This window comes from Leucopleurus acutus, assembly GCF_964270905.1.
Source record: "Leucopleurus acutus genome assembly, chromosome: X".
NCBI classification, from domain to species: Eukaryota; Metazoa; Chordata; class Mammalia; order Artiodactyla; family Delphinidae; genus Leucopleurus; species Leucopleurus acutus.
The window spans coordinates 119,705,060-119,731,199 of NC_139148.1; the positions used below are offsets into that span (position 1 = coordinate 119,705,060).

At 42.4% G+C, this 26,140-nt stretch overlaps 1 protein-coding gene across 1 annotated transcript in view; it reads right to left on the bottom strand.

Annotated features, from left to right (window-relative positions):
• The window catches only part of MCF2 (MCF.2 cell line derived transforming sequence), a gene marked incomplete at both ends in the record, with an annotated part of 104,643 nt that extends 79,050 nt beyond the window's left edge, over window positions 1–25,593 (bottom strand). Inside the window, one exon of the mRNA XM_082865070.1 lies at window positions 25,476–25,593. Coding sequence (XP_082721196.1) covers window positions 25,476–25,560 — 85 coding nt within the window. The remainder of the gene's footprint in view (window positions 1–25,475) is intronic.
• Window positions 25,594–26,140: the final 547 nt, after the last annotated feature.

The window sequence follows — 26,140 nt, forward strand, 5'->3', positions numbered from 1 at the left end:
TTTTCGTTTTTCCATCCAAAACCCTATATTAAGTAACTTAGAACAAATCAATTACAGTCAAAAAAAGGAAAAACAGGAAATTTAAAAAATTAATTCTCAACCTCTTTGTAGTTGATATATATATATATACACACATATATATGTGCATATATATATCAATATATATCTTTAGATTTCACAATTGTCATTTTAGATGTCATATAGTACAAGATAATGCGGCATGAAAAAGCAGAATACAAAACTGTCTGTTCAGAGACAAGACATGGAAACAACCTAAATGTCCATCGACAGATGAATGGGTAAAGAAGATGGGGTACATATACACAATGGAATATTACTCAGCCATTAAAAAGAATGAAATAATGCCATTTGCAACAACATGGATGGACCTAGAGATTATCATACTAAGTGAAGTAAGTCAGACAGAGAAAGACAAATATCATATGATATCACTTGTATGTGGAATCTAAAAAAAAAATTATACAAATGAACTTATTTACCAAACAGAAACAGACTCACAGACATAGAGAACAGACTTGTGGTTCCCGGGGGTTGGGGGAGGGATGGATTGGGAGTTCGGAGTTAGCAGATGCAAACTATTACATATAGAATGGATAAACAACAAGGTCTTACTGTATAGCACAGGGAACTATATTCAATATCCTGTAATAAACCATAGTGGAAAAGAATATGAAAAAGAATATATATCTACATGTATAACTGAATCACTTTGCTGTACACCAGAAACTAACGCAATATCGTAGTAAATCAACTATACTTCAATTTTTAAAAAACCCACCTATTCAGTATGATGTCAACTATATAATATACTGGGCTGGCCAAAAAGTGCATTCAGGTTTTTCTGTAAGCTAGTATGGAAAAACCCAAACGAACTTTTTGGCCGACCCAATATCTATTTTTAACCAAAAATCTGTAAAAAATATATATATATACTTCAGTGTTAGCAGGGCTTTTCCTCTGGACCATAAAATTCTTTTTTTTGGTATATTTTCCACTTTTTTTTTGTAGTGATCATGTTCACTTTTTTTAAGTATACATTTTTAAGAGCAGTTTTAGGTTTCCAGCAAAATTGAGGGGAAAGTACAGAGATCTCCCATATACTGCCCACGCCTACATATGCGCAGCCTCCATTTTCAACATCACTCACCAGAGAGGTACATTGTTACAACTGATGAACCTACAATGACACGTCATTATTACCCAAAGTCCATGGTTTACATGAGGGTTCATTCTTGGTGTTGTACATTCTATGGGTCTGGACAAAAGTGTAATGACATGTATCCATTATTATGGTATCATGCAGCATATTTTCACTGCCCTAAAATTCCTCTGTGCTCCACCCATTCATCCCCCCCACACACACACACAACCCATGGCAACCATTGTTGTTTTTCATTGTCTACATAGTTATGCCTTTTCCAGAATGCCCCATAGTTGGAATCATACAGTATGTAGCCTTTTCAGACTGGCTTCTTTCACTTAGCAACATGCATTTAAGGTTCCTCCATGTCTTTTTATGGCTTGATAGCTCATATCTTTTTAGTGCTGAACAATATTCCATTCTCTGGATGTACCACTGTTTATTTATCCATTCTTTCTTTCTTTTGATAAGTTATGTTTTCATTTTCATTTAATTCAAAACATTTTTTAAATTTCTTTTCAGACTTCTTTTTGACCCAAGCGTTATTTAGAAGTATGCTGCTTAATCTCCATGTATTTTAGGATTTTCCAGTTATTTTTCTGATATTGATTTCTAGTTTAATTCCATTGTGGGCTGAGAACAGACACTGTATGATTATTTTTAATTAATTTTTTAAAAAATTTTATTTTTGGCTGCATTGGGTCTTCGTTGCTCCGCGCAGGCTTTCTCTAGTTGCAGCGAGCGGGGCCTACTCTTCGTTGCGGTGTGCGGGCTTCTCATTGTGGTGGCTTCTCTTGTTGTGGAGCACAGGCTTTAGGCGCGTGGGCTTCATTAGTTGTGGCTTGTGGGCTCAGTAGTTGTGGCGCACAGGCTTAGTTGCTCCACGGCATGTGGGATATTCCCAGACCAGGGCTCGAACCCTGGCAGGGGGATTCTTAACCACTGCGCCACCAGGGAAGCCCCTAGACATTTTATGATTTATACTCTTTTAAATTTGTTAAGGTGGTCCATCTTGGTCAATGTCCCCTGTGAGCCTGAGAAGAAACACTTTTTATTATATATTTATTTATATATATTGAGATATAATTCACATACCAAAAATTCGCCCTTTTAAGTATACAATTCAGTAGATTTCTGTATATTCAAAGTTGTGCAACTGTCGCCACTATCTAACTCCAGAACATTTTCATCATTTCAAAATGAAATCCTGTAAAATGTAAATCAAAACCACAATGAGATATTACCTCACACCTGTCAGAATGGCCATCATCAAAAAGAACACAAGTAACAAATGTTGGCGAGGATGTGGAAAAAGGGGAACCCTTGTGCACTGTTGGTGGGAATGTACATTGGTGCAGCCACTGTGGAAAAGAGTATGGAGGTTTCTCAAAAAACTGAAACTTAAAAAAGAAAAAAGAACTACCAAGTGATCAAGCAACTCCACTCCTGGGTTTATATCCAAAAGAAACCAAAACACTAATTCGAAAAGACACATGCACCCCAATGTTCACAGCAGCATTGTTTACAATTGCCAAGGTATGGAAGTAATCTAAGTGTCCACCAACAGATAAACAGATAAAGAAGACGTGGTAAATATATACAATGAAATATTACTCAGCCATAAAAAAAATGAGATTTTTGCCATTTGCAGCAACATGGATGGACTTAGAGAGCATTATGCTAAGTGAAATAAGTCAGACAGAGAAAGACAAATACTGTATGATATCACTTATATGTGGAATCTAAAAAATACAACAAACTAGCGAATAAAACAAAAAAGAAGCAGACTCTCAGAACAAACTAGTGGCTACGGGGGAGAGAGGGAATAGGGGTGGGGAAGTGGGAGGTACAGGCTATGCGGTGTAAGGTAGGCTCAAGGATGTATTGTAAAACACAGAGAATATAGCCAATATTTTGTAATAACTGTAAATGGAAAGTAACCTTTAAAATTGTATTAAATTTTTTTAAAATAATTTTTTAAAACTTTCTGGGGAAAAAAAAAAAAGAATTCCTGTAGCATTAGAAGTCAGTACAGAAAGAGTTAACATAGCAGGCCTAGACTGCTTTTCCTAAGAAAGGCTGAATTGCAAAGTAAGCCTTTGGCTGGCATCTGGGAACTTGGATTCAGGAAGTAAACAATGCAGATTATGCTAAATACCTGCTTTCCTTCCGGGAGCAAGGAAAAATTTTGGTACCTGCTAGGCATTGGGTGCCTATGTAACTACCCAACAATATCAATCCTGCACTGAGCCTCTAAAGAGGGTCCCTGATTGGCAACATTTCACATGTGTTACAACTTGTTGCTGGGGTAAATGATTAAGCACATTCTTTGTGACTCCACTGGGAGAGAGACCTTGAAAGCTTGTGCCTGGTTTTCTCCAGACTTCATCTCATGTGCCTTTCCTCTTTGCTGATTTCGCTTTGTATCTGTTTGTTGTAACAAACACTATCTATGAGTAGAACAATATGCCAAGTCCTGTGAGTCTGTCTAGCAAGGCATCAAACTTGGGGTGGTCTTGAGAACCCCCAACACACAGTCACCTCCCCAAAGGAAGAAGTAAAACTATCTCTACTTGCAAATGACTTGATCTTGCTTGTAGAAAATAATAAGGAATTCACACACAGAGACACAAAAATGACAAAAGCTTTTAGTACTAATAAACAAGTTTAGCAAGGGTGTAGTGTATTAGATCAAAAATCAATTGTATTTCTATTGTGCAAAGTATAACTGCAAAACTTATACTCTGAAAACGACAAAACATTATTGAAAGAAATTAAAGATGATCTAAATAAATGGAAAGCCATCCCATATTCCTGAAATGGAAGACAATATTTTTATGGTGGCATTACTCCCCTAATTGATATACAGATTCAAAACAACCCCTATAAAAATCCTAGCTGGCAGGACTTCCCTGGTGGCACAGTGGTTAAGAATCCACCTGTCAATGCAGGGGACACGGGTTCGACCCCTGGTCTGGGAAGACTCCACATGCCACGGAGCAACTAAGCCTGTGCGCCACAACTACTGAGGCTGCGCTCTAGAGCCCGTGAGCCACAACTACTGAAGTCCGCATGCCTAGAGCCCATGCTCCGCAACAAGAGAAGCCACCGCAATGAGGAGCCCGCGCACCACAACGAAGAGTAGTCCCCACTCACCACAACTAGAGAAAGCCCGCGCACAGCCATGAAGACCCAACGCAGCGAAAAAAAAAAAATCCTAGCTGGCTTTTTTTTTTTTTGGCAGAAATTGACAAGTTGATTCTAAAATTCATATGGAAATGCATGGGAGGCAGGTAAACCGAAACAATCTTGGAAAAAAAAGGAACAAAACTGGAGGACTTACACTTCCCAATTTCAAATCTTACTACACAAAGTTGCAATAAAAACAAGACAGTGTGGGGCTTCCCTGGTGGTGCAGTGGTTGAGAATCTGCCTGCCAATGCAGGCGACACGGGTTCGAGCCCTGGTCTGGGAAGGTCCCACATGCCGCAGAGCAGCTAGGCCCGTGAGCCACAACTACTGAGCCTGCGCGTCTGGAGCCTGTGCTCCGCAACAAGAGAGGCCGCGATAGTGAGAGGCCGCGCACTGCGATGAAGAGTGGCCCCTGCTTGCCACAACTAGAGAAAGCCCTCTCACAGAAACGAAGACCCAACACAGCCAAACATTAATTAATTAATTAATTAATTAATTTAAAAAACCCCTAAAAACTAGACATGTGGTACTGGCATAATGACAGACATAAAGATCAGTGGAATAGAACTGAGCATTCAAAAATTAGGCCATACATCTAGTGTCAATTGATTTTTGACAAGGACAAGATAATTCAATGAGGAAAGAATAGTCTTTTCAACAAATGGTGATGGGACAACAGGATATCCACATTCAAAAGAATGAAGTTGGACCCTTACCTTAACACCATATACAAAAATTAACTCAAAATGAACCAAACGTGGAAATATAAGAGCTAAAGCAATAAAACTCTTAAAATAAAATACAGTAATAAATCTTTGTGACCTTGCATTAAGCAGACTTCATACACATGATATCAAAAGTAGAAGCAACAAAAGAAAAAAAATTATAGCTTTGCACTTCAAAGGACACTAACAAGAAAAGGAAAAGACAATCTACCAGAAAGGGAGAATATATTTGCAAATCATTATCTGTTAAGGAATATGTATCTAGAATACATAAAGAACACTTAGTAATCAATAATGAAAAGGCAAATAGCACAATTAAAAATGGGCACAGGGGGGCTCCCCTGGTGGCGCAGTGGTTGAGGGTCTGCCTGCCGATGCAGGGGACACGGGTTCGTGCCCCGGTCCGGGAGGGTCCCACATGCTGCGGAGCGGCTGGGCCCGTGAGCCATGGCCGCTGGGCCTGCGCGCCTGGAGCCTGTGCTCCGCAACGGGAGAGGCCACAGCAGTGAGAGGCCCGTGTACCGCAAAAAAGAAAAAAAATGGGCAAAGGATTTGAATACACACATCTCCAAAGAAGGTATAAAACTGACCAATAAGCACATGCAAAGATGCTCAACATCATTTAGTCATTTTGGAAATATCAAGACCACAATTAGTTACCACTTCATACCCATGGGGATGGCTATAAGGAAAAAGATGGACAATAACAAGTGTCAACAAGTAGGTGGACAAATTAGAAAACTCATCTACTGTTCAAGGGAATGTAAAGTGGTTCAGCCCCTGTGCAAAACAGTTGTGTAATTTCTCAAAAAGTTAAACAGAGAGTTACCATACGACCCAGCAATTCTACTTCTAGGTATATAGCCGAAAGAAATGAAAACATACATCTACACAAAAACACATACAGGAATGTCAATAGCATTATTCATAATAACCAAAAGGTGGAAACAACACAAATGTCTATCAACTGAAGAATGGATAAACAAAATGTGCTATATCCACATGATGGAATATTATTCATCCATAAAAAGTAATGAAGGACTGACACATGCTACAACATGGATGGATCTTCACAACATTTTGCTAACTGAAAGAAGCCACAAATTATGTGATTCCATTTATATGAAATATCCTGAACAGGCATAGAGAGAGATACAGAAAGTAGATTAGTGGTTGCTTAGGGCTGGGGAATGGGGAAACTGGGAGGATGATAGCTGAAAGGTATAGGGTTTCTTTTAGGAATGATGAAATGCCCCCAAATTGGTTTCAGTAATGCTTACACAGCACTGAATGTGCTAAAAACACTGAACTATACACTTTAAATGGGTAAATGATATGGTATGCGAAGTATATCACAATAAGGCTGTTACAAAATAACAAATCAAGGAAAGAATCGGTGTTTATAAGAAAAAATTTCATTTGAGCAAAAGTTGCACTTTTTCTACTTCTCCTTCCGAAGGAATTTAAACATGAAAAACAAACAGAAGTGGGCTCGACTTTTGGAAATGTATGTTCAGGAAAAAAGATGAAGGTTGTGCATAAAGGTAAACCACAAGGACATCACACGATCAGTAAGTTCACACAGTGGTTATATTTCGGTGCTATCTTAGGTGATGTATAAATATAGAATTCTGATTTTTTTCACACAAATATTTCTTGTAGAGGTAATATAGCACAGTACTTTTTTTTTTTTTTTTTTTTTGTGGTATGCGGGCCTCTCACTGTTGTGGCCTCTGCCGTTGCGGAGCACAGGCTCCGGACGCGCAGGCCCAGCAGCCATGGCTCACGGGCCCAGCCGCTCCGCGGCAGGTGGGATCCTCCCGGACCGGGGCACGAACCCATGTCCCCTGCATCAGCAGGCGGACCCTCAACCACTGCACCACCAGGGAAGCCCAGCACAGTACTTTTGAGTGCGTGCTTCAAAGACAGATTGCCTATATTCCAATTCCAGCTCTACCACTTACAAGTTGTATGACCTTGGACGAGCTGCTTAAACTCTCTGTATCTCAATTTCCTTTATTGGTAACGTGGAGAAAATGACAGTACCTATTTCATAGGGTTATTGTAATGAGTAAAGTCATTAATACATGCAAAGACTTGGAACAGTGTCTAGTATATGGTAAGTGCTCAATAAACATTGGCCATTGTTATAGAAGAAAGAAAATATAACATTACAATTTAAAAGGTTTAATGTACAAGTGAGCATTCAGGCAGTGGCAGATAACGACTGGGTTAGCATTTTGCTTCCTACCGTCCCCAAACAGCCACGGGCTGCTTCTAGGCCAGAATACCACTCCCATCTTTCAGTTCATCTGCAAATAGGAGACTAGGTCATGGTTCCTTATCCATATCTCAAGTCTGGTATACAAGGAAAACTCTGAGATGATACCATCTTTGAATATAAAAATTGAACTCTCAGGTTTGACAAACATGAAGGCACTTTCCCTTATTGGTCTCACAGGGGACTAAACATCCTGAAAAATCTTCCTGCTACAAAACATAAAAACATGGTGGGGAAAATAAAATTAAATTCTTTCTAATGAATGGCTGAGTTGGCAGGAAAGACAAGGAAATCCTCAGAGGCCAAAACCACTACCAGGGCAAATATTCTGAGAGAAGCCAACTGAGAATAGAAGTTGCCCCAAGGCAGCTGCTAAATCCCAGGTGACTTAGAACTTGGTTTTAATGGTCATGCTTTGGTGGAGATTCAAAGCCTACAGCGCTAGGCATCAGATCAGAGAAAATACAGGAGAATATGTGTATATCCTGTGGGTAGGATAGAATTTTTTAAACAAAATGCAAGAAGCAGAAAGCTTAAAGGAAAAGATCGATAATTTAGGCTACACTAAATTTAAAGTTTTCTTTCATCAGGATGATGAAAGAAAAGGATGATGTCTATCATAAAGAAAATGATGACAAGCCACAAATTAGAAGCAGACACTGCAATACATATAAGTGACAAACAAATAGTATCAAGGATATATAAAAGATTGTAAGTCAATTAAAAAAAAAAGACAAACCACATGACAGAAAAATGGGGGAAAAAAGAACACAGACAGGCATTTCACGGAAAAGGAAATAGGAATGGTCAATAAACATTTGAAAAGATCCTCAACGGCATTTGTAAAGTTTGAAATGCAAATTTCAAGGACAGTAAGATAATATTTTCTACCCACCACTTAAACAATAATTTTAAAACATCGACGTTAGCATGCACCTGTATGTGCGTAATCATTATAGATGTTTTGGTTTTGGCCGTGGCTCTTATCACAGATTTCTTTTCTTATGAAGCATCCGTTTTGAAAGACCACATTAAAAATTGTTTTAGTGCTCACTGAAAGAAAACATATCAGGGAGAGTTTTACCGTGATAGAGCTGAAGGGCAAATGCAGTGACTAGACACAGGCTAAAATGGAAACAGAAAAATCAGTTAGATGTGACAACAAAGATCAAAGGAACTCTGCGGTGGCGTTAAAGGCATGTATAATGTCAACTCAAACATTCGCAAGTGTGGCCTGAGTACCTACTGTGCATTCAGTGGTGTTTTAGAACCCACTTACACGGCACTTAAGAATGAACAGTTTCCAATTCAGGGAAGAACATCCACAGATCTGGCTGTCCTCGGATGCTCAACCTTTGAAATTGTGCTTTGAAGGGGAAAACCGTGGGATGATTTTACCCACAGTAGCACGAAGTGGAATTCTAAAGGATGATGGGAAAGGGAAGGAAGGAATGAGAGGCTGGAAGGAGAGAATAGGAATACAAATCAGGAATCCACATTTCAAAACAACTTTAAGTGTCCTTTTCGTTTACCTATCAGCCACTCTCATCATTTGTGTATTTCTTCTTTCAACAAACCTTTGTTAGACTCCCATCTGTTGCCATGCCCCAAGCAGCGCTGGGGACACAGAAACCAGTGAAAACACTGGCCCAGCCTCACGGGCTCTTCATCTGGGAGCTAAGTGTTACAATAGTGTTGAGCCTAGGATACTGTGAGCACACAGAGAAAGAACATCGAGCACTAAACTGATAAAATAGATAACGTATGAAAAAAGGAAAGAAAATGGTTTTGTGGCCTAATCTGTGCTGAATACCTCCCGGCATTCATTTGCAGCATTTTCAGTGTGCAGCAATGACTCAACATTATACCAAGGTCGACGGCCTCTGACCTGCTTCCAAGGAGGGGAGTAAGTGGTAGTGAGCTCCCTCAGCCTGTCATGCATGAGACAAATGAAACGGAACTGTTCATTTCTGTAACTTTGCCAACTCCGATGTGTATGTGTTTCTGTGCATGCGTATAGTCCAGATAATTGGAAATAATAAGTATGTAATTAAAACGGCTGGTTCTGAAAATTCATTCTGCCGTCTTTCATACCACTTGTAAAGTCAAGAGGCAATATGAAGAAGCTCACACTGATAAGAAGTGGTTAAAAACTGCAGCGTGGAGCCTTTATTTACTCTTCTCCACTGTGAAAGCGCTTTTGTGACTTGATCGTGTGTCTTTGAAAATTCATACTCCATAAAAATTGACAGGATCTTTGCTAAATGCCGGAACTCTGGTAAAGGGCTTTTTAATATGTATATGAGGATATATATTATATACATATTTCATATATGTTATATACAATTATGCATCATCTTCAAAACCATACATTACCTGTTATGAAAATAAATGTCTTTCAGAATTTGCTTCCGTGGGTACTTCTGAGAGCACAGTTTAAACAAAACACGTCTTCATCACACAATTTTGAATGTTCCAAATTATTTCTTAACAATAGAAATTTGAGAAAAAAAGCATGTAAATCAAAGGGACATCACTTTATTCATCCAAATCATACTCATTCAAGCACCCACGGTGCAAATGAGCAGGGAAATGAACATGAGCTTAAAATCACTACCGCCACCACCAGATGATTCTAAACACACTAACTTAGTAACAGGTAAATATTAACATTAGGCTCTTTTTAAAATTTTTATTATAACATCAAGCCTTTGGAGAGCAGCTATTTAAAGCACAAGCTATAAAAGAAGACGAGATGACCCACTAATATTAGAACTCACAATATCCATGTAGACATATGACCAAATGCCAGGTCTATTCCGTGGCTATTCATCTCTTCTTGGGTTCAGACAATCTAATTTTGAAATACACAGCATCTGCAATGGTAAATCCGATTAAAATGACTTACTTTAGCTTATAAGGCATGCAAAAGAACACACAACATCTGTCAATGGTCCTTGGAATGTGTTAAGGAAGGAAGCAAAACTGACCCTCTGTTGGAAACTGACAAGTGCAAAATGGCAAAGAAAAACAGGGCCGCTGCTTTTTGCTCTGTGACTAATCACGTGATCCGGCTGGCACGTGCAAGCACAAAGATGTCCTGCAAATACACATATTACTTTTCAGTGTCATCAAAGAGTCTAAGAATATATAATCACACCATTTCAGTTTAAATACGGGAAATATTATTTAAAATAACTCCCTATGGCTTTTCTTGTCATCAGACTGATACTGAGTAGCTAATTCTTCAGCTTAACTATCAGGAGGGCAAGTGAGCATCTGATGAACAGAGAACCCAGTGTCCCTGAATGTGTATCTTTGTCTTCCATGAAAGGAAAAAATTTTAATAGCATAACAAAATGATTTTATATTATATATTTTATGTTTCCTGTACTCTTGTGTGTATCACACATTTCAATATGAAATCATTTTTAAGTAAACACATTCAAATGCAAGTCACAGTTTAAGGTAAGGAGGAAGATCCCAGCTTGGTAAAATGCTTAGATACACATGGATTCTTTTTTTTTTTTTTTTTGCGGTACGCGGGCCTCTCACTGCTGTGGCCTCTCCCGTTGCGGAGCACAGGCTCCGGACGCGCAGGCTCAGCGGCCATGGCTCACGGGCCCAGCCGCTCCGCGGCATGTGGGATCCTCCCGGACCGGGGCACGAACCCGTGTCCCCTGCATCGGCTGGCGGACTCTCAACCACTGCGCCGCCAGGGAAGCCCGACATGGATTCATTACTGTTGTTCTCACCAGTTAGAAATAAGCTCCTTGTAGGCAGGGATTTTTGTGGGTTTTGTTCACTGAAATATCCCAACAGTGGAGGTGATCAATACATGTTGAACTGAATTAATGTATCTATATCCACAGAAAAGTTCCACAATCCCAAACTGATTGCATATAAATAATTTAATTTAAAAACAAAAGAAAATGTCTTTCTCTTATTTCACTTAGCATAATACCCTCCAGGTCCATCCATGTTGCTGCAAATAGCAAAATTTCATTCTTTTTTATGGCTGAGTAGTATTTCAGTATGTGTGTGTGCATGTGTGTGTGCGTGCGTGTGTGTGTGTGCGTGCGTGCAAGTATCACATCTTCTTTATCCATTCATCTGTTAATGCACATTTATGTTGTTTCCATGTCTTGGCTATTGTAAATAATGCTATAAGGGCTTCCCTGGTGGTGCAGTGGTTAAGAATCCACCTGCCAATGTAGGGGACATGGGCTCAAGCCCTGGTCCAGGAAGATCTCACATGCCACGGAGCGGCTAAGCCCGTGTGTCACAACTACTGAGCCTGCACTCTAGAGCCTGCAAGTCAAAACTACTGAGCCCTCATGCCACAACTACTGAAGCCCATGCACCTAGAGCCCATGCTCTGCAACAAGAGAAGCCACCACAATGAGAAGGCCATGTACCGCAACGAAGAGTAGCCCCCACTCACTGCAACTAGAGAAAGCCCGTAAGCAGCAACGAAGACCCAATGCAGCCATAAATAAATAAACAAATAAAGGTCTGAACATAGGGGTGCATGTATCTTTTCGAATTAGTGTTTTTGTTTCTTTGGGATATACACCCAGGAGTGGAATTGCTGGGTCACATGGTAATTCTTTTTTTTTAATTTTTAGTTTTTTGAGAAACCTCCATACTGTTTTCCACAGTGGCTGCACCAATTTACATAGTGTTCGATGGTTCCCTTTACTCCGTATCCTCGCCAACATTTGTTATTTGTGGTCTTTTTGATGACAGCCATTCTGACAGGTGTGAGGCGATACCTCATTATGGTTTTGATTTGCATTTCCCTGATGATTAGCAATGTTGAGCATCTTTTTATGTGCCTGTTGGCCATCGGCATGTCCTTTTTTAAAAAATGTCTATTCAGGTCTTTTGCCCATTTTTAAATCAGGTTGTTCATTTTTTTGATGTTGAGTTGTATGAGCTGTTTATATATTTTGGATATAAACCTCTTATTGGTCATATCATTTGCAAATATTTTCTCCCATTCTGTAGGTTGTCCTTTTGTTTTGTCAGTGGTCTCCTTTGCTGTGCAAAAGCTTTCAAGTTTAATTAGGTCCCATTTGTTTATTTTTGCTTTTATTTCCTTTATTTTAGGAGACAGATCCAAAAAAATATTGTTATGATTTATGTCAAAGAGTGTTCTGCTTATGTTTTCCTCTAGGAGTTTTATGGTTTCTACTCTTACATTTAGGTCTTTAATCCATTTTAAGTTTACTTTTGTAGATAGCGTTAGAGAATGTTCTAATTTCATACTTCTATAGGTAGCTGTCCAGTTTTCCCAGAACCACTTATCAAAGAGACTCTGTTTTCGCCATTGTATGTTCTTGCCTGCTTTATCGTAGATTAATTGCCCATGTAAGTGTGGATTCATTTCTGGGCTCTCTATTCTGTTCCATTAATCTATGTGTCTGCTTTTATGCCAGTACCATACTGTATGGTATCACTTATATGTGGAATCTAAAAAATACAACAAACTAGTAAATATAATAAAAGAAACAGACTCACAGATATAGAGAACAAACTAGTGGTTACCAGTGGGGAGAGGGAAGGGGGAGGGGCAAAATAGGGTTAGGGGATTAAGAAGAACTATTATGTATAAAATAAGCTACAAGGATATATTGTACAACACAGGGAATATAGTCAGTATTCTGTAATAACTATAAATGGAGTATAACCTTTAAAAACTGTAAATTTTATACAACTATAACATATAATGTATATCAACTATACTTCATTTAAAAAATAATAATAATATAAATCAGAATAATCTGCCAAAGCAAATTGAAACCAAATAGTAAAGTCCTTTTGACTCAACCTTGATCAGATACGTATTGGAAAAGTCATTATTAATCAGTTAAAACTGGAAATAAACGTTTGTGGTTTTCTAATATTACAAAGCAAGAATAACTATACCCTAGATCAGTGTTTCCCCAACTTGTCCCTTGAGAAAAAAATCACCTGATACGTCTGAAAAGAATGCATATTCCTGGGCTTCATCCTAAATCTGAATCAGAAAAAAGACAATGGAATCTGTAGCTCACCCCAAAGGCCAGGTGATTCTTTTAACAAGGCAGGTGTATGACAGAGTTCACTAGAGCAGCAGTTGGCCAACTATGGCTTGGGGACCAAATCCGCCCTACTCCTTGCTTTTGTAAATAAAGTTTTATTGGAACAGAGAAAAAATAAAGTCACAAGAAAATGGAAAAATAAAAGATAATCCCTTACCAAAAGCAAAACACACACACACACACACACACACACACACACACACACACAGAAAGAAGCAGCACCTAAGGCACTAGGCAAGGAAGAGAGAAATGTTTAAAAGGAGTAATAAAAAAGAGGAGAAAAACAAGAAGAGAGAGGGATGAAAGGGAGAGAGCCAAAAAGCACATGATTTCGAAAAATGAGGCGCAGCGGGTAGGCAGTGACAAGGTGGAACCTCCACCCAGGAGCTGGGGGTCCCAGGTTGCTGGGCCTCGCCTGTGTCTCTTGCAGGTGTTTAAGAGTGTGACTATGGAAAGCTCTTCCTTCCTCCCTCCTTCAGATTAAAAGCCACCCAACAGAGACAGCATGTTTTCCTTGTACAGGGGCGGGAGCTGCCATTGTCTTGGGAACCTGACTAACAATTACAGCCTAGTGAATTCATTACTCGGGAACCCAATACATATAGGTAAATTTTGAGAGGGACTGAATCGTGCCATAAAGAGAACTACATATGTGGTGATTTACTGTATGTAAAAATCGGGATTAGAAAATGTTTTTCCTCCTTAAAGCATCAGCAAATCCACGGCAGAGTTGGCCCAAGCTTAACTGTGTAGTCACTGAAATCTATTTTCCTGAAAGACATCTCCTGCCACAGGGAGGGGGATTATACATTTGATTGACACATGGTCTCGTCCAGCCTGGAAAGGTCTTTTGCGGATTCCTGGTCAATGTGGTATAAAAACACATGCTTCTCATTTTCTGGATGTTAACCCGCTCTAGTCCCACACGGACTCACATGCCAAATGTTGACTCACAAGCACTAAGGCAATTGAGTTTGTGATTATATTTTGCTGTTTTTGTCTTCACTGTGAATTTGTCTTCCCTTGGGAGAACTCTTGTGGATATTTACTGTTTTATGCCTCTTAAAAGCTTCTAGCAGGGTCTCTAGAATAATTCCCATAATAAGAATGAAGTAATGTATCATAATCATAACTGAACTCTTCAAAATCTACAGGCGAGTAATCATTCAATGTGAGCACTGATGGGCCAGAAAAGCATTAGAGTAAATAATTCCCAAATACTTTAAGAGGAATGCCCTGTATTTGGGGGAACCTCAATTTGTACAACTAAAAAAATGAGATTCAGACATTACCTAAATTGATCTACAGTATGATACAGATATAATGACAGACTTACAGATAGATCAGTGGAATAGAATTGTCCAGAAATAAACCCTTACATCTATGATCAACTGATTTTAAACCAGGGTACCAAGACATTTTAGTGGGAAAAGAATATTCTTTTCCACAGATGGTGCTGGGAACACCTGTATATATGCACATGGTTAAAAGAATGTAGTTGGACCCCTAGCTCACACCATGTACAAAAATCAACTCAAAATGGATCAAAGACTGAAATGTAAGACCTAAACCTATAAAACTCAGATGTAAATATAGATGGAATTCTTCGTGACCTTGGGTTAGGCAATATTATCTTATATATGACACTGAAAGCAAAGAAGAGAAAAAAACAGGTCAACAGGTACAAGAAAAGATGCTCAGCATCACTACTCATCAGGGAAATGCAAATAAAAACCACAATGAGGTACCACCTCACGCCTGTTAGAATAGCTATTATCGAAAAGACAAGAAATGAGTGTTGGAGAGGATGTGGATAAAAGGGAACTCTTGTGCACTGCTGGTGTTAATGTAAATTGGTATGGAAAACAGTATGGAGGTGCCTCAAAAAATTAAACATAGAAGTACCACATGATCCAGTAATTCCACTTCTGGGTATTTATCTAAAGAAAACGAAAACAATAACTCAAAAAGATATATGCACCCCCATGTTCATTGCAGCATTATTTACAATAGACAAGACATAGAAACAACCTAAGTGTCCATCAATGGATAAATAGATAAAGAAGCTGTGGTGTATATATATATATATATAATGGAATATTATTCAGCCATAGAAAAGAAGGAAATCTTGCCATTTGTGACAACATGGATGGACCCTGAGGGCATTAGGCTAAGTGAAGTCAGTCAGACAGAGAAAGACAAATATCATATGATGATCTCACTTATATGTGGAATCTTATAAAACAAACAAACAAAGAGAACAGATTGGTGGTTGCCAGAGGTGGGAGATGAGATGGGGTGGGAGACATGGGTGAAGGGGGTCAAAAGGTACAAACTTCCAGTTATGAAATAAATAAGTCATGGGGATATAATGTACAGCAGAGTGACTATAGTTTAAATTACTTGGGGAACTTCCCTGGTGGTGCAGTGGTTAAGAATCCACCTGCCAACGCAGGGTACACAGGTTCGAGCCCTGGTCTGGGAAGATCCCACATGCCGCGGACCAACTAAGCCCGTGCACCACAACTACTGAGTCTGTGCTCTAGAGCCCGCAAGCCACAACTACTGAGCCCGTGTGCTGCAACTACTGAAGCTGGCGTGCCTAGAGCCCGTGCTCCGCAACAGGAGAAGCCACTGCAATGAGAAGCCCGAGCACTGCAACGAAGGGTAGCCCCTGCTTGCTGCAACTAGGGAAAGTCCACGTGCAGCAACAAAGACACAACACAGCCAATAAATTAATTAATTAATTAATTTAAAAAAATACTTGGGGGCTTCCCTGGTAGCACAGTGGTTGAGAGTCCACCTGCTGATGCAGGGGACACGGGTCGTGCCCCGGTCTGGGAAGATCCCACATGCCGCGGAGTGGCTGGGCCCATGAGCCATGGCCGCTGAGCCTGCGCATCCGGAGCCTGTGCTCCGCAACGGGAGAGGCCACAACAGTGGGAGTCCCGTGTACTGCAAAAGAAAAAAAAAAAAAAAACTTGGGACTTCCCTGGTGGTCCAGTGGTTGAGAATCTGCCTTCCAATGAAGGGAACATGGGTTTGATTCCTGGTCGGGGAACTAAGATCCCACATGCCGCGGGGCAACTAAGCCCGCGCGCCACAACTACTGAGCTCGCGTGCCTCAATGAAAGAGACCACGTGCCACAACGAAGAGCCCACATGCCGCAATTAGGACCCAATGCAGCCAAAAATAAATAATAAATAAATGAATTAATAAATAAATACATAAATATTTTTTAAATACTTTACTGCATATTTGAAAGTTGCTAACAGAGCAAATCTTAAAAGTTCTCATCACAAGAAAAAAATTTTTGTAACTATGTGTGGTGACAGATGTTAATTAGACTTATTGCGGTAATCATTTCCAATACACACAACTGTTGAATCATGTCGTACACCTGAAACTAATATAATGTTATATGTCAATTATACCTCAATTAAAAGAACTGAAAACAGAGACTCAAAAAAAAGAGAGAAAAATAGGTAAATTTGACTTCAAAATTAAAAACGCTTGTGCTTCAGATGAAACCGTCAAGAAAATGAAAGATAATCCACAGAATGGGAGAAAATATTTGCAAATTAATATCTAATAAGGATTCTTGAATCCAGACTATATAAATAACTCTTACAACTAACTAAATAGTAAACACAGAAACAGACCAATTTTAAAATGGGCAAAGAATCTTCATAGACATTTCTCCAAAGAAGATATACAAATGGCCAATAAGCACATGAAAAGGTGCTCAACATCACTAGCCCTTCGGGAAATGCAAATCAAAACCACAATGTGAAACCACTTTGCACTTCACACCCAGTAGGCTGGCTGGAATCAGACAGAGATTAACAAGTTCTCAGAAGAATGTGGAGAAAATGGAACCCTCACACAGTGATGGTGGGAATGTGAAATGGTACAGTTGCTTTGGAAGTCTGGGAGTTCCTCAAAAGATTAAACATACAGTGACTCTATGACCTAGCAAATCCACTCCTAGATATATACTCAAGAGAAGTGAAAACATGTCCACACAAAAACTTATATAAGAATATTCATAGCAACATTATTCATAATAGACAAAAGGTGGAAATAATTCAAGCGTCCATCAACTGAAGAATGGATAATTAAAATATTTAGCCAGATAAAAAGAATGAAATACTGACACATGGTACAACATGGATGAAACTTGAAAACATTATGCTAAGTGAAAGAAGCTAGTCACAAAAGATCATCTATTATGATTCTATCTGTCTGAAATTTGTGGAATAGACACATCTTTAAAGACAGAAAGTGTGTTAGTGGCTGCCAGGGGCTGGTGGGAAGGGCTGTTGGAAATGTGAGGAAATGGGGAGCAATGGCTAATGGGTATGAGGGTTTCTTTTTGGGGTGATGGGAATGTTCTAAACTTGTGGTAATTAATGCACAACTCTGTGATTATACTAAAATCTATTGAAATGTACACTTTAAATGGGTTAATTGTATGGTATGTGAATTATATCTCAATAGAGCTGTTAAAAAAAACTTGAATGGGATCCTGTTTTCCCCGTTTGCCTTCTCGTTAAGAAAACTCTTTTCTGTTCCTCCTTGCTGGGAATGGCTCTCCTTCCCTTTTCAGATTAGTGCAAAAAATTATCTGAAAACGGAGCAGACATATCTCTATCAAGTTGCTGGCTCACAATTTTCCAGAGACAAATACACAAATGTAAATTATAAGTGCTGCTAAAACGTCTGGTTTCCCAGCATCTTCAGGGTTAACGAGCCAACTTAATTTATTCCTGGCAGAGGTAACAGTATCATTGATAAATATTTGAAAGAAAGTCAGAAAAGAGATAATTACTTTTCACAGTAAATTTCAATATATTAAAGTGTCATTATATTTGCTAATCCAACTATTTTATAAAGCCCCAAACTTTATTATGAGTATAAACTGATCCTTCTTTCCAATTTCACATCAGCCTTTGATTTTTCCATTAAAATATAATTGTTTTAAAGAAAATTATATCATGTATTGAAAATGAAAGGAGGTAACGGATAAAGGTCTTCTCAACTGGGAAGCAACAGTGGCTGCTTAATATTCCTACTGAAGAAAAGAATAAGATGGGAAGGAATTCATCTGCATCATGAAACTTAAGGCATAAATGACTACTGCAGATTTCTTGACGCATAAAGAAGGCTCGTTTAGCACTGAAGTTGTAGTTTCTCTCTTTGGAGAGCTTTCCTCGTAGACCTCTTCTTTACCCCCGGGCACAGATTATGTTGGTTCCATACTTTGAGCAAAGGAATATGAGCCAAAGTGACCTGTGAGCAAATCGGACAGTGCAAACATTTCAACAACAAACCACAGAAATGATCTGTCTTTTTGGAGCACTGATTCCACTAGTGCTCTCTTATGTTTTTTTTAATAAATTTATTTATTTATTTTTAATTTTGGCTGTGTTGGGTGTTCGTTGCTGCGTGCAGCCTTTCTCTAGTTGTAGCGAGTGGGAGCTGCTCTTTGATGCGGTGCTCAGGCTTCTCATTGCGGTGGCTTCTCTTGTTGCGGAGCACAGGCTCTAGGCATGCGGGCTTCAGTAGTTGTGGCTCGAGGTCTCTAGATCGCAGGCTCAGTAGTTGCGGTGCACGGGCTTAGTTGCTCTGTAGCATGTGGGATCTTCCTGGACCAGGGATCGAACCCGTGTTCCCCCCTGCATTGGCAGGCAGATTCTTAACCACTGCGCCACCAGGGGAGTCCCTTGTGCTCTCTTGAATGTTGCTCTGGGGAAGAGGTCATCCCCAAGTCTTCACTGGGGGAAACAAACAACTGTCTCTTCTGACTGATCGCTTCTCTATACTCACTCATCCAGGCTTTAAATACCACCTCCGATGACTCCCAAATTGATATCTCCATCTCAGATCCGTTCCTGGAAGACCAGATTCCTATATCCATTTGCCAACCCAAGATCTCTGCATGGACATCGAATAGGCACCTCAAAGTTAGCAGGTCCCAAACCAAACTTCTTTTTTTTTTTGCAGGGGACCCGCCCAGCTCGGCTCGTGGGATCTCAGTTCCCTGACCAGCAACTGAACCCCAGCCACAGCAGTGAAAGCACCGAGTCCTAACCACTGGACCGCCAGGGAACTCCTCCCCCCAAACCAAACTTCTGAGCCTCATGATTTCCCCACACCCAGCTCTCCCTGCCGGCATCTCCATCTCCATCCGTGACAATTCCTGCCATCCTTGACACCCCTCTTCTCTCATAGCCCACATTGAAACCATTTGCAAATCGTTTTGGCTCTACCTTCAAAAATATACCCCGGCTCTCACCACTGTTCACCACCTCCATTATCAACTCTCTGGTTTAAGCCACCATCATCGATTGTCACAGTCTCCTAATTGGTCTCCCTGCTTTCACCTTTCTCCTGCCTTTACCTCATTCTCCACATAGCATGCAGAGCAAGGTACATCACTCCTTTGCTCAAAACCAGATCAACTCGGTGCTGTGCTCTGTGACCACCTAGAGGGGTGGGATAGGGAGGGTGGGAGGGAGACGCAAGAGGGAGGAGATGTGGGGATATATCTATATGGATAGCTGATTCACTTTGTTATACAGCAGAAACTAACACACCATTGTAAAGCAATTATACTCCAATAAAGATGTTAAAAAAAACAAAAAAACAAAAAAAACCTTCCAGTGGCTCCTCATGTGACTCAGGGTAAAAGCCAAAGTCCTTACCAAGCCCTATACGACCCAGACCCGTTACCTCTCTGGCTTCATCACACACACACACACACACACACACACACACACACACACACACACACACTGCTTCAGCCACACTGGTTTTCCTCCCATTCCTTGAACTTGTCAATACTTTGTCATCTCAACGCCTTTACATCAATTATCCCCTCTGCCCAGAACACTCCCTCAGACCCCCCTCTTGGTGACATCCTACAATCCCTTAGGTCTTTGCTCAGTGTCACCTTCCCAGTCCTGAAAGGAACAAGAAGCCAGTCGGATCCTACATTCATCATGCATATACAACGAGGGGAGGGCTTGGGTGAAAAATAAATGAAAGGAAGGGCTGTGACATTGGCCCCTTGCCGGGTTCCGGATAAGATCTTGGCAGCGATCAGATAAGAGGCATCTCTCTTAGGGGGCTGACCTCTGCCTCTGCGCTGGGGCAGGTGGGGAGCAGGTTTTTTATTGAGCCTTCAGAGGGTGCTTGCTTGAGAAGATGCTGTAGAGGGACATTTGCTTTCAATCTCTGGGGGCAACTCCTAAAGACTGAAGTACCTCCTAGTGCCAAGCACTTGCAGGCATGCCTGAGAAATGCAATGGATAAAATGCATCTCGATTTTCTGATGGATTTTGAACACACTTGCTTATTTGTTTGTTTTACAAGACAGTAAACTATTACAATTTCACATACTGTAATAGCTTAATTTATGAGAGAACATGTTTCACTGATAACATTTTTAACAGCATCAAGGGAATTCCCTAGCTGTGCAGTGGTTAGGACTCTGCGCTTTCACTGCTGAGGGCCCGGGTTCAATCTCTGGTTGGGGAACTAAGATCCCACAAGCCGTGCAGCCAAAAAACAAAACAAAACAAAAACATCATCAACCCTCCAGGACACAACTAAGTACTAGGAAAAAACTTTGTTAAGCTTTTAGGAACAGAAACAGACACAGATACAGAGAACGAACTAGTAGTTACCAGAGGGGAGTGGGAAGGAGGGAGGAGCAAGATAGGGGAAGGGGATTAAGAGGTACAAACTACTAGGTGTAAAATAAGATACAAGGATGTGATGTACAGCACAGGGAACACAGCCAATATTTTGTAATAACTTTGTATGGAGGATAATTTATAAAAAGTGGAATCACTATGTTGTATACCTGAAACTAACATTATACAGTAAGTCAACTATACTTCAATTTTTTTTTCTTTTTTTTTTTGCGGTACGCGGGCCTCTCACTGCTGTGGCCTCCCCCGTCGCGGAGCACAGGCTCCGGATGCACAGGCTCAGCGGCCATGGCTCACGGGCCCAGCTGCTCCGCGGCATGTGGGATCCTCCCGGACCGGGGCACGAACCCGTGTCCCCTGCATCGGCAGGTGGACTCTCAACCACTGCGCCACCAGGGAAGCCCTATACTTCAATTAAAAAAAAAAAAAAAAAACTTTTAATGCAACCGGAAGAGATATCACAGAGTCCATGTGTTAAAGGTCCTATACGTTGGTAGAAGCAGGCTCCCCAAATACTCATAAGTCTATTTACTCGTATTCTGCAAACAACTCTAACAAGTTTGGTTATCTCATTTCCTAGTTCATAACAACACATCAGAAGGGGCAACAAAGGAGGGAGCTTAGAGGCTTAGGCAGTAACTGCTGGCTGGTAGAAAGAGTTAAAATAACAGCAGCAAGAAATGGCAACTAACAGAGAGGGGACATATGGAACGATTAGAAAACCAGGCATTACCAATTAAGAAGCAGGACATCTGTGCCCAATTTAATGCAGGGACAAACAGACCCGCCACACTTTAGGAGCCCTTGAGGCAACACTATATACAGCAAATTAAAATAACTAATGCTCTTATAAGGATAATCTTGAATCATCAAGAAAAGATACAATTATTTCCAGGCTCAGGAGTCAGGAAGGTAAATAATCTTTTTGAAAAGCTTTCCATCCAAAATGCTTAGAGACTGGGGCAAGGGAAAAGCAGTGCAAGTGCTGAACCTCAGTTACCCAGAAAATCAGTTATGCGGAACAACTCAGAAATTAGTGTTGCTCAGTAAGTGACCCATCATCATTGGAAAACAGTTTTATACTATGTTGCAATGTATATTGAATAATTAACTTTTGTTGTGATTTACACAGCTAAACTCTGACAAAAACAAATTTTCAGTGAACAGGTTTTCACAACTACTTCTCTGAGTTATGTGAGGTTACCTTAGATCAGTATAGTTCGAGTCCTTTTGTCCTGCAAGGAACGCAAAACATTTCTTTCTTTTTTTTTTCTTTTTTCACCCATCATCAGGTGAGGAAAGTTTGAGGGGGGAAAAAGAATCTATTTAAAGGTAAGTTCAAAAGGTAATTTTATAATAAATGTGGGCTCCGTCTAGGCTAGACTGAGTTATCAACCCACAGAAGTAATTTAAGGAAAGAACTTCTGTGCCAGGAGTTGTTTAATGAGCGCCACGGATGACTGTAAGAAATAATATTCACTTCTTCCCAGCTCTAGTAAGCTCTCAACTCTGAACCCCAAATTTCCTCTCCATCCTCCATTCCCTATCTTAATGATATCTCTCCCCACTCCTTCACCCTAACTACAAACCTGGAATTAACCTAGTCTCCTTCCCTGTCCCTCAAACCTCGCAAGGAGTCACCAAGTCAAATCAGTTCTACCATCTCAGCTTCTCCCCTTCTCCCCATTCCCAGAACTGACTCAGTCCATGCCTTCATCCACTCTTGCCCAGCATGCTACAACTGCTCTCTAACTGGCCCCCCTACTTCCGGTCTTCTGGCTCTCTTCTGCACACTCCACACACACTGTGTCCTCCCCACAACCGCCAGAGTGGTATCTGCAAAAGCAACAAGCCCCGCCATGCACTGGCACTGCCAGCCACTGTGCACACCGTGCCCTGTACCACCCCAGTAAGGGCATCATTCACAGTTTTGCAGTGCACAACCTGTACAACCATATGCAGCAGCCTTGCTCTATTCCCCTATTTACAACACCCCAATGGCTCCCCATTGCACTCCAAATAAAGCCCTTTAATATGCCTGATCCAGCCTCTGCCTACTTCTCCAAATTAATCTCTCTCCTGTATTTTCCACACTTTCCACTCCAATCATTAAAAAAAAAAAGAAAAAGAAACAAAGAAACGACTCCCCAAACCTACTATGCTGTCACCTTTCTGCTTGTTTCGGCACATCTTATTTCCTTTGCCTAGATAACCTCTCCCTACCTTTCCCCACCACACTCCATCCCCATCCCCAGTCCACCTGGACATTTGTATGCATCCTTGAAGATTCAAATCATGCATCACCCTCTCCCCAAAGTCTTCCCTTAACTCCCTAAGTAGAGTCAACCATCCTATTTCTGGCTGCCCCGCAGCAGATCCTGCACAAACAGGTGTAATTAGCTTATTGCACCGTGGCATGTCCTGGTAGCGAGCAGTCTCTAAATGGTCATTACTGAAATGATCTCTCAGAAAGTCCTGTACCACAGTAAAAAACCTTGTAAACATATTCTTAAGTAGAGGAATATTTTTTTAAATAGATGAAATCTTTTCACACGTAAAACTCTCATCCTAGGGTGCATGTCCTAACAGCATAGCTACAGACCACTTCCAAGACATTCTGTTGGTCCATCCAGCGGTAGATGTTACTGCTAAAAATGCTGAAAGGCAGAACAGCACCACAAGCTCGTGTAAAAACACAGCACAGCAACCAGTGTCATTTGGGTGCTGTGACACATCATAATGCCGAGGCAACTGCCACCATGCAGGAGCCTTCAAAGGTATGGAAGATAACACACCGCACCACTATAGAAGTAGAGAAATCACTGGAGGTAGAAATGTCAACTGGCAGTTCACAGCATAGCTAATTGAACTTTGGTGAGAAAGCATACATTTCTCCTATGGAGATTTTTTCCACTCTCAGGAAGATGGAGGAGGCAAACACAAGACACAAAGCACTTTCCACACTCCCCTGAGCTGCCCAGCTGCCAGTGAGGGTCTGTTGTAGCATCCCAACCCATTCCAGACGCTGAATACCTGAAGGAGCGTGTGCCCCATCACCGCACTCCCCTTAATGGTTGATTACACATGGAAACCAATAGTGCCCACCCCAAATACCAAACAGGGAGGGCCTGAAAACGCACAGGCCGAAGCCTTGACTTACTGCGGTCTAACGACAGGGGTTGCCGTGGCCTCCTTTGGATTCGAGACTAGCCCCGAATAAGGAAGGAAAGCATTTGGAACGTGTGTGAGGGCTACCTGATTTTCAGAAAATTGTCACCAAGTCTATTTTTGGGGTGCCAAAACTCCCACTGCAAGGCTGAACACCTGCTAAAGCAAAACCACCACGGGAGCAGAGGAAGAAGACACGTCCATGAATTGCAGTACCTTGAGAACTTGTCTGAAAAGCCCTGGCGGAACTTAAGGTACCAGAGCTGCACCCTGTTCTCGGGTTGCTCCCGAGTCCCAGTCCGCATGGTCCCGTAGGAACCTAGCTCCTCAGAGCCCAGAGCCTGCTGCACCTTCCCCGCTGCACCAACCCCAAAGCTTGGCACCTCCGGCGAAGTAGACGCGTGTGCATCACGGCTGGCAAGTGACCACGTCCACCGTCCCCCGCTCACTGCTCACATCCCTCACCCAAATCGCGGCAGTGGCAGTAAAGGATGCGTGGGTTTGTTGGCTCTTTTTTGTCTGTCCTATAGTGAGCACCCCAGGGGACAGGAAACTCATGGACCCAGCTGGAAAGATGCACCAGCCTGAGTGTAAGAAAGCCCGAGTTGGCGGCGACGGCGGCGGCACGGTTTCTCTACAACTCCTCCCCCTCCAAGTGCGGCGCCGAGGGTCTGCGAATCCCAGCACCTTTTTGGATTTGGTTTCCCCAAAAGTATTATTCAACCCCCGCCGCCGCTTTTGCAGCATTCAGGGGATATTACAAGCGAGGTGCACCCCCGGGAGGGGGGCTTCTGGTCGGCGGGATGCGGAGTTGGAAGATACCGTCTGGCCCCATCTCTCCAGCGACACACAGGAGCGGGTGAGGAGCGGAGAGGAGACCTGAACTAGCCACGGCGGAGACGTCCTCACACCACCTCCCGGACTTTCTCACGGTCCCGCTGCAGCGCGGCCCGGGGCCGGAGGAAAAACGGCTGGCCGGCCAAGGGCGCTGGCAGCGGGGGAGGGCGAGCGTGTGTGGGCGAAGGGAAGACAAAGTGTGCTCGGCAGCCGGGCGGCCGGGGATGGAGCGCGGGAGGAGAGGGGCGCGCCAGCGCTGCGGGAGGCGGAGGCCGCCGGGCGGCGTGCGCGAGGAGGGAACTTACCTGCGAGGAAGACCGCTTGCAGCAGGCAGAGGTAGCTCTTGCCGTACTTATCGGAAATCCGTACGCGCTGCAGGGCCATGGCCATGTCCACCTGCAGAGAGATGGCCTGGGTGGCCGGCACGAACGCGCAGCCGTCCGGGTCCCAGGGCAGGCCCGGCGTCCTGCCGCCCGGCGCGGGGCTCTGCGGCGCCGGGGTCCGGGGCGCGTGCCCGGAGGCCGAGCCCAGGTGGGGCCGGGAGTCCGCTGCCGCCGCCGCCGCCATACTCACGCGGGAGCCCGGGCCGGGACCGCCGGCCCGGCCGGCCCCTGCCGAACTCCACCCCGCCTCCGGCCCCGCGCGACCGGACACGGGCGGGGAGTTCTGACGCCCGCCCGCCCGGCCCCGCCGTGCCGCCACCGCGGCCCGCCCTCCCGAGCCCGCTCGTGGGGACAGGAGCGCCGGAGGCCGAGAGCGCGGCGCGCCCGGAGCCCGGGAACTTGCTCGAAGTTTGGGGCTCCGGTGGGCCGCTTCTGGCCGCGGCCGCCGCGAGGGCCACTCCTCCAGGGAGCGCACACACGCCCCCCTTAGCTCCCGGGAGGATGGGAGGCGGGGATGTGGGGAGGGACTCCGGTAGCCTAAAGGGAGAACCCCTGCAGAGACGCCCATTGTCAGGGGAGGGAAGGCC